Genomic DNA, 9,750 nt, shown 5'->3' with positions numbered 1-9,750 from the left:
AAGTTCATGCCTATATAATAGTAAGATCATACCGTAGTATAGAATATTGAGTATCATATCAGACCCTTGTTTGTTATTTAGGGTCATGCCTATACCTTGGTAAAACCATACTGTCATGTAGGATATCGAGTATCCTACTAGACCTTTGTTTGTTATTTAAGCTCATGACTATATGCTAATGAGCTTAGACCGTAATATAGCTTGTAGAGCTTTACTCTTAAATATGGTTATTACTGCATTACCAAAATTGGTGGATATTTATGCTCATACTATATGTTAGTTATAACATACTGAGTTGTAGTTATAGGATATTATTATTGTAGTTATAGCTTGTAGTTATATTTTGTCGATCATGGTCTCCCATTCGTGACGGAGAGAGTCGTCGGCGATCGTGATACATATGATTGCCCACAAGACATCTGTGGTAGCGAGTTCGCATGCAGTTCGTAACTAGATAGCTACGTATATATCCTATATGCCCATAAGACGTCTGTGGTAGCGAGTTTGGGTGCAGACAGGAGTTGTTATATGCTGGCTATGCAATTGTTTGTTCAGAATTTAGATGTACAGTACGTACTCCCGATTTATTTGTTATACTTTTAGTTAGCAGATGCTTATATAGTGCTCTTATTTTGTAGTAAGTATTATTATCTGAGTTTGCTTCCTTTGATCTCCTTATATATAGTATCATGCACCCATTTAGTTGTTGTATTCACTATCCCTTGCTTTTCTTTTGATTTTCAGGTTAACGGATAGAAGATGTGTTGTGTCGCTCAGAGGTCCTGACTACCGGTCCCACTCGCATGGCCGACTTTAAGCATAGGTCATTAAGGTCTATGCCTAGGGCCCCAATTTTTATTGGGGCCTATTATTTTTAATGTATTAAATATATTTTTATATGCTTTTTAAAGATAATGGAAAAAATATGGCCCACATGATAAAAAATTACACATTCTCTAAAAATTTTAAAAAATTGGGATCATTATTTTTAATATATTAAATATATTTTTATATTTTTTTTAAGAGAACGGAAAAGAATAGGACCCACGTGATTAAATATTTACATGATCTCAATCTATCAAAACTTCGGATTTCACAAAGAGCTCATTAGGGTTCCAATAGATAGAGTCATGAAGGCACTCCTTTTTTTACAAATTAAAATTATTTTTAATTATGGAAGTTATTTTATAAAATTTAATCTATTTGTCTTCAATATCTCTCAATCATAGCCTACTCTGGTTACATTTATCATTCATTAGTGATGCTTTCTCCTTTGATCAATAAGAACATGAATTAGAAATTTTTTATCTTATCCATACAATACAAAATAAAAAATGCTAATTTTTTTAAAGTTCCCCCTCTTCCCCCTTTCCAACTCCCCCTCTCTGTGCTTCTCTTACTCATTGAGATTGGAGAAGAGAAACCACACCTAACACTAACACGTTGATGCGGTCAGTGTTACGATGCTTGTTGCTTGATTAAATTCAAATGTTCATACATTCATCCATATTGTGTCTCATCAAAATGGAATATTTTATTATTTTTTAGCAATAACGAGTTAGATACCTCTACCATTTCGCTTCCTTGATAGACATTAAATTTAACTTTTATTTAAATATATTTACGGTCATAAATTATTCGATTCCCATTTGTCTCCATTCTACCATTTACAATTGTTCTGATTTAAATAATGAAAAATACGGTTTATTTTTTCTTTTGCTTTGTGCCCAAAAAGGCTTCCAGTTAGTTCTTGATAAATGATAATGGCTGGTTTGGTCTCATTATGATCTTTATTTTCTAAGGATTGTATTCAGTTTTATCATTTTGTACATTATTTTGTATTTATTTGTTTTTTGTGCTTCGCCGATGATGATGAGTTGAGCATGGGAGCATGATTTTTTATATTGTTATCCTATTTTATTGTTCTTATTTCCTCAATTTTGTTCTTTCTTGTAAGGGTTGTTCTCTCCATCTTTCATTTAAATACACTTATTTTTAGCTAAAGTGAATTGTAAACTTATTATCTTCATAAAATGTATTATTATATCTAATAATAATACTATATTTAATATAATAAAGCTTATATTTCTCTGAATTATGTTATTAAAACTTGAATATAAAAATTTAATTAATAATTTTACATCTAAAAAGTGAAAAAAAAAAAAAATTGTATAAAAATAATTTTTAAAATTAATATTTAATTTGTTAAAAAAATTAAACCACCATTTTCGATCTAAATCTAAATGAAAAAAAAGTGAGAATTTTTTTTTTAAAACAATGTCAAAGGTCTAAATTTTTTTTCCCGCCTAAGGCCTCAAATAGGCTTGAGCCGGCCCTACCCACTCGAGTTGAATTCTTCTTTTGGAGTTGATTGATTTTCTATTATGCTGTCGTGGTTTATTGTTTTCTTTCCCTCGTTGAATTGTTGAGGTTTTGTTATAATATTATAATTGTTAGCTTGTGTAGTTTAGTATGATCACATGAACATGCATACAAATACGCATCAGTTTTTATGAGTTTAGTGATTTTATATCGCATTGGGGTTTGTTGGCTTGAATTGGTTTGGTATCAATTATTTCCTCTATCCGATTTGGCGGACAAGTATACCCTTGGGGCATGACAATTAGCTTTAGTAATAGACACTCAGGAAGCATCTCTTTCTATTACATCTCAGGTCTTAAATTGCCTGACAAGTTTTCAAATGGTAGATAATTGCATGCAACTATGCATCACTATTTCTGATGCTAGGTATTCTACCTAATGGTTAAACGCACATACAAGTATGAGGAATTTGATAGCTGGATGATCTTGCCCATCCTTGGCATATAAATTCTATCACATCCAGAAAGAAGTGCAGTGGTTTGTCTGTGTATTCCAGTTCCAAGTTATCTCTATGTCTACGATTAAATATATATTTTCAAACTAAAACAACCAAGTAATCGGATCTGTATGATTCCAGATTAGTATCAGATGAAAAAATACAATGCCGATATAAATGACAAGCACCAGTAAATGTTATACTCATATGGATATGGAGCAATTATACACAAGAATACTTCAATTGCAAACGGGGAAAAGAGTAATACTTCATTCCAAACAGAACTAGTTTGATGTTATCTGCAGATAAGCAAAAGGAACATACAAAGACATCAAGGGAAGTTGTAAGAGAACGCCAGCACCTAACTATGCAGCAGAAAAAAGAACCATTTGCTACATTATTTCACCAATCACTTACTCAGTAAGGTGGATAGTGTGAACCAGGGTAAGGCCCTGCAAAAGAATTTCAATCATCAATTATTGCTAATGTGTTCCAATAAGTGTTGGCATTAGAGCAAATGCTGCTGCTGTTTCTAATCTTACCAGGTGGATAGTAAGGTTGTGCTGGTGGAGGTGGATATTGCGGCGGATAGGACTCTGGTGGATAAGGAGCAGGAGGATATGTTTGTGTTGGATAGCCTTGTGGTGGAGGTGGATAAGGAGAACTTGGATATGGAGATGGAACTGGAGGAGGATACATTGAATATGCGCTAGCTCCAGGATAAGCTGTAGGTGCATATGGAGCATAAGGAGGGGGATATGCTGGAGGTGGAGCTCCTGGCACGTAAGGTGGGCCAGATGGAGGAGTCGCGGCAGGCTTTTGCTGCTTACATAATATGACCACATGCAATTTGTTGAAGATTTCTAATTGAATTTACAAATTTCAAAGTATATATATAAAATATTGTTAAATGAACTTACAGATGCTTTTTGAAAGTGCATGATCACCTTTACATCTCCGGCATACCTGCAAAACAAATGTTGGTAAGCTCCAACTTGAATGTAGGAAGAATAATTTGGTTATAGTAGTGGAATGGCATCAAATACAAATCTTACTTTGAATGTCTAGTCTGTAGAGGCCAAGAATTGTCATCATAACCCTGGGATAGGACCTTTTGCAATTGAATCCTAAGCAGAAAAGAAATTAGCATCAATGCTGCAGTATATAAATTCAATATCCAAATTATCAATAATTCAGTTCCATAAATAAAAGTAAAATTTATGAACAGAATAAAGAAGACTGGTTCTCATCATTCTAGCAGTCAAACCCTAGTCTGATTAATTAAAAGCAAAGAAAACTGGGAATGATTTAGTCAAACCTGCCGCTGCCGATGAAATCGTCGCTTCTCAAGGTATTGCTATTCCAGACTGTCACGTTCATCTCCCGGAGGCCCTCGACGAGAGGAATCTGGAATTTCTCCTGGAAGGTGGGATTCTTGCTGCCATCTGGGATCCCAAATCAAAGATTTTTCAGCACAGACCCTTGATTCGACCAACCAGTAAGAGATCGAACTTGAACCACCTAAAAGAAATTTCTTCCCGAAATCGATAGCAAGGAGGTATAAAAATAAAACACCAACCTGTGCAGGTGCGTGTGCGGAATTTGGAATTAGCATACTCAATGCAGACGTACGGATCCTGGCGCGAGAACAGCTCGGTGTCCCTTAGCTTGCTGCATCCAACCACTGCCCGTCCAAAGCAACAAGAATAGCAAAGAGCAAAGAGCAAAGTGAAGGAGAGAAAAATCAAACTTCACAAAGGGAGGAAATTGGTTTTGAGAAATTACCCGTGACATCGAGGATCTGGTTTTGGATTCCAGAAACCAGCGCCATGGTGATCGAAGAGAAATAGGGCGCACTGTGTAAACGAACACACAGAAAACAAAAAGGCAAATCGATAACAACGAGGCAGCTATCAGCCATCAAGAACGAAAAGGATGGGCCCATCCGGAAAAGAGCGACTTGACATTTTTCTGCGGTCAATGTCAAACCGAGTGGTGGGTGGTGGACGGAGCTACAAAGTCAACGGGAATTACTTGACAACTTGGGCATCAAAACTAAAACAAAGAAATAAAATGGTAGCAAATTATGTTACTCGTTGTTATTTAATTTAATTCCATTACATTTCAATTGTCATTCTAATACAACAAAAGGATAATATTAAGTGGTTAAAATTTAACCAGCTAGAATAACTTATTTTATAATTTTTCAATTGTCATTTTTAAGAGATCATTAATCGGCTTAAATTGAATACAACTAAAAAAAAATGACCATGATATTCTTATTTGATTTTTCTCTTCCGCAATAATACATATTCTTACTAATTTTGATAACTTGATTCAACTTCGAATAGGAATTGGCTACAATGTTTCAATGATATTGTTTTGAACAGATCTGTATACAATGTTTCAATATCCAAACGTTATCGAATTCACACTTGCACCATGAATAGAAACGAAATCTAACACGTCAAACTGCGAAGTTTCAACTGGTCACAAGGCCGCCGCGCAGCCTACCTCGTCGCGCCATCGTAGGAAAATTACTGCGGCGCCATAGTGCGCCAGCGCGCCGGCGATGACGAACACGTGGAATATCTGGTGGCTGTGGCCGGCGAGATCGAACCTCCCGGGCTTCCACCGTTCCGGCACCCTCGCCACGTAGAAGGCGGTGCCCGTCAGGTACGCCGTCGCCATGGTCGCCTCGTAGGCCAGCGTCACGTTGCGCCGCGGTTCGCCCCAGTTGACGACGGCCGCGTGCAGGGCGGGTATGATCCCGGAGAGGCCCATCCCGGCGAAGAGCGTGGCGCGGTAGGCGCGGAATTCCCCGGCGGAGAACTGCGGGGAGAGGAGGGTGAAGACGGTGACGAAGCCCATGGCGGAGATGGAAACGAGGTAGATGAGCTGCCAGTGAGGATCACACTGGAAGATGTAGTAGATTGGGGGAAAGAAGGAGGTGACGATCATGATGGCGATTCCGGCGTAGTCCACGCGGAGGAGGAAGAGGTTGAGGCGGCGCGAGTGGCAGCAGAACAGGTGGCACGCGCTGCTTGAGAGAAGGCAGAACATGGCGCCGCCGAGGAAGACGAAAAAGGGCCACCGGACGGCCACCGGCGCCGATTTCTCGGAAGCGGAAACGATAACTGGCGGCTTGATGTACGAAGCTGCTTCCTGCTCGCAAAAAAAGTTCACGATTTCTATCACAATTCTTTTTAAATTTGTGAAAGATTCAGGTTTATCTTTTACGCAGATGAATTGATATAAGAAAATAAATTGAGAGAATTACTCCAAAGAAATTGCCAAGATTGCTGGAGACATTCTCGACTGTACTTACTGGGATTGTCCTGCAACCACCAAATTTCACAGAATAAAATTAACTCTAAACTAATCAGTGAATCAGATAAAACAGGTGGATAATTACAAACACCCATTTCCACTTAAGCAATCATATTAAGAGTTCAAGAGGACATCGAGATCTCTCACCAAGTGATATGGCCAACAAACTGCGCCACCTCTGGCACATGATGACTGACATGGAGCAAAGTTAATCCCAAGAACACAATGAATCCCAACACATGCCTGAAACCACAAAGTTCTACTAAGCGTCAAAACACGAGGCATTTGTTGTGCGAAAGAAAGAGGCAGAGATCAAAGGGAAGCGAGCAAATACGTCCAGATGTTGAGGGTTTCATTGTGCCACGAGAAGAAACTGAACAGAGCATTCTTTAGAGGCCACTCCGCTCTGTAGTAGTTTTTTATGAACTCGTTCTCCTTCATATAACCTGGAAGCTCATCGTAGCTCACTAGCTTCCATTGCTTCTTTGCCTTCCCCTCGTTTTCTGGCTTTTCCTTCTCCTCCATTGTTAAACCTTGTTCCTCTTCTGCCTTCATCACTGTATTCTGTTTATTCTTATGGTGATTGCTTTCCATCTCATTGTGAGAGGAAAGGGAATGGAAACGAGCTTTATTGGGGAAAGGATAAGAGGCTTGGACTGTTGTGGCTGCTATTGTTGGTAGGAAGAATTATTCGATCATTGAAAGCTTGGCTGAGCTGCCAACTATCTCATCTACCTCATTTATTGTTCACTTACTTACTGATGTTACCTTGGTCTTTGAGTAGCATTCATATGCTTTCCCGAAACGCCTAACAACCTATTTATATTTAGTCCTTTATCTGGTTGGGGCAGTTGGAATACAAAGGCAACAACCAATTAAAGCAGACAGCCAACCTTACGCACTTGTGCTAATATCTAATCATCTGATTCATATTAACCACCTCAAGACAATTGAATTTGCAAGTTGTCACGTGCAAATATGCATGGTTCGACATTTTGACATCGAATATAAGCAACATCTACTCTTTTTTGTCCCTTAAGAAAGACAATTTACACGCATAAAAAGGAAAAGAACAAAAATTGTATAGGAGATTTCTGAAATTTGAACATGCAAGATCTATCTAATTTTGCCTTCATCCTAAAGAGGAGCCAAGCATCTCTGGCATCTTAAAGTTCTAATAAGCAGAAAATTTAAAGGATATGTAACCATTTTCAGAGCTATTCAGGAAAGGAGGATTCAAAGATGGCAGCCAAATAACACTGAAAGAACCCACTCACCTGACGGAATGCAAGAAACAATTAATCCTTAGTAAATCTAAGGATGTTTTGTTTAATCTAAAACTTCATTGGGAGTCCTAAAATATGCAAGCACCTTAGATACTGCCACAAGTAGAATGATTAAGCTTGTACCAAATGTCTATTGGTAGTACAAAGGGCATTGAACCTGTTTACCTAACCCCGGTGCATCCCCTCCCAGCCATTAACTAACCTCTCCTTAACGCCAACAGCCAAATTGAAACAAGCTAGAAAGCCAAGATGCCAGAGAGAGATGCAGTGTGGCACCTCACTTCCTCTTCTTGGAGGGCGGTTGCTGGAGCTCCTCATCTTCTTCCTCATCTTCGTCATCTTCATCTCCATCATCGTCCTCTTCATCATCGTCGTCATCATCATCCTCATCATCTTCATCTTCACTTCCTCCTTCACCATTGGCCTGAGGGTCATCATATGCATCATTATCATTATCTTCGCCAGAAACATCATCTTCGCCCCCATCATCTTCTTGTTCATCTCCACCCTCATCCTCATTATCGTCCTCCTCGTCATCTGACTCGCCATCATCCTTGTTCTCAGGGACTGCTTTGTGTTTGCCCCTTCGAATCATTCTTAAGAGGAAGAGAACAGTAAGCGCCAATATAACTAAATATACAAAAGGTTTAGAGAACCTACCCATAAATTGCTTCTGACTCTTCCCTTGGAGGGGCAGTTTCACCTGACAATAATCCCACCTGAAGTAGATTCACAACTTTTAGCAGTAAGGAAGAAAAAGTACACGTTATCAAGGAAGCAATGGCAACCAATGATCTCAGATTTACCATGAATCAGGCATCTTCCTATATGGTCAAATAAAGGAGCTTGTACAAACAGAAACAATAGTTTCTCAATAATTACAACCGGAGCTAATTCCTACAGTTCGCAGGTAAAAACCTAAAGTGCATATATTAACATAGTCTGCTCCAGGGATAACTGGATAAATAAGTCACGGTACATGAAGTCACAAGAATTTCATTAGAGGGTAACAAAAGGTTAAAAAGAGATATAGAGAAAGACTAGACTAAAAAACGAAGGTGCAAACAATAAAGTTCACAGCATTCTCCATCATTATTCACATGCTCTGAAAAACATGTTTTACTAATTATTATGAATGGGTAAGAATGGTCATTCAGTGCATAGACTTGTAAAACATGGCAATCACAAAAGAAGAGAAAGTTTTCTAGCTTTCATTTTTCAAGGAAAAAAATGAGGATATGGAAAATGAAAAGTAAAGTAAAAAAAGAGGCAGTTGCTGCAATTTTTTCTCTATAAAATAAAAATTATATCATAAACAAAGGTGATCCACCTTTCTGATAGAAAAAAAATATTGACTTTCTGTTTGGGTTGCACTTATTTTCCTGAAAAATACTTATCAAACATATTTGGAATTTTTTATGAACAATTTTCCCTTGAAAAGGAAAATGAAAACGAGTATGTTTCCCCATAAGTAACAGAGCCTAAACCACCCAAGCCAAAACATAGTTTAGAATCAAGAAAATGTTTCTGAGAAGAGGAAACAGCCTAACTTGAGAGGATTCATTAATTACATGCTACGCTTAATCCTACTAGGAGGCCTTGGAACACTTTTCTTTTTCGAAAACACTTCCACTGATAAATAAGAATTAACTGCAAGCATCTAAAACTCTTCTCATTGACAATTAACACTTTCTGCATCATACGGACAGCTATCTGTGACAAGTTGAATGTATACATCAATTAGAGAACAATGCGAACAAATCAGATTATAGTTACAGAAACGAAGATGCATAGTAGGTTGTTCCCCATCACGCAGAGACTCGACAGCTATAGGTAAAAAAAAAAAAAGTAGATAATGGAAACAAAACACCAAAGCCCCATCCTCAAATATGAGTCCACCTCCAAAAGCTAAGCCGTCATAGGAAAGATAAAATAAAGGCCTAATTCACCTTCCTTAGTATTCACAGTAACGAAGATGTAGTATAGGAGGGTTGTTCCGCGTCATGCAAAGACTCGACAGCTAAAGGTAAAAAAAAAAAGTAGATAATGGAAACAAAACACCAAAGTCCCGATCCACAAATATGAGTCCACCTACAGAAGCTAAGCCGTCGTAGTAGAGACAAAATAAAAGCCTAATTCACCGTAGTATTCAAAAAGTTCAACGTTGCAACGAAATATTCAAAATCATAACAGCACCTAGGCCTATTCTAAGTTTGGAGGCATCCAGTAGACATCATAAAAAGAAGGGAAGGCCATACAAAAGCTTCTAAAAAAAATATCAATCTACTTAGAGACTGTCAAAGTTACATTCCTTGA

The 9,750-nt window shown here is 37.9% G+C and overlaps 2 protein-coding genes across 4 annotated transcripts; both read right to left on the bottom strand.

The window, feature by feature from the left end:
- Positions 1-3,032: 3,032 nt before the first annotated feature.
- On the bottom strand, positions 3,033-4,756 carry LOC122015322 (protein SRC2 homolog). 3 transcript variants are annotated; one of them, XM_042572151.1, is made up of 8 exons: positions 4,604-4,756; positions 4,398-4,502; positions 4,137-4,263; positions 3,874-3,945; positions 3,739-3,784; positions 3,361-3,643; positions 3,236-3,270; positions 3,033-3,117 (listed from the first exon to the last, which is right to left on the bottom strand). In XM_042572151.1, the coding sequence occupies exons 1-7, from the start codon at positions 4,737-4,739 to the stop codon at positions 3,236-3,238; spliced, it is 804 nt and encodes a 267-aa protein (XP_042428085.1). In that variant the 5' UTR covers positions 4,740-4,756; the 3' UTR covers positions 3,033-3,117. The 3 variants fall into 3 exon arrangements, with proteins under 3 accessions (XP_042428085.1, XP_042428084.1, XP_042428086.1); XM_042572150.1 differs by having other exon boundaries at positions 3,033-3,270; XM_042572152.1 differs by having other exon boundaries at positions 3,033-3,270; positions 3,361-3,640.
- A 377-nt stretch (positions 4,757-5,133) lies between these two features.
- LOC122015051 (heptahelical transmembrane protein ADIPOR1-like) lies at positions 5,134-7,455 on the bottom strand. Its single transcript, XM_042571697.1, has 4 exons — positions 6,483-7,455; positions 6,296-6,391; positions 6,099-6,156; positions 5,134-5,983 (listed from the first exon to the last, which is right to left on the bottom strand). Exons 1-4 carry the CDS (start codon positions 6,740-6,742, stop codon positions 5,309-5,311), a joined length of 1,089 nt encoding a protein of 362 aa, XP_042427631.1. The 5' UTR covers positions 6,743-7,455; the 3' UTR covers positions 5,134-5,308.
- Positions 7,456-9,750: the final 2,295 nt, after the last annotated feature.

The sequence above is a fragment of the Zingiber officinale genome, chromosome 8B, assembly GCF_018446385.1.
Source record: "Zingiber officinale cultivar Zhangliang chromosome 8B, Zo_v1.1, whole genome shotgun sequence".
NCBI lineage: Eukaryota > Viridiplantae > Streptophyta > Magnoliopsida > Zingiberales > Zingiberaceae > Zingiber > Zingiber officinale.
Note: the sequence above shows the minus strand (reverse complement) of the source record. Positions and strands in the feature narration are given on the sequence as shown.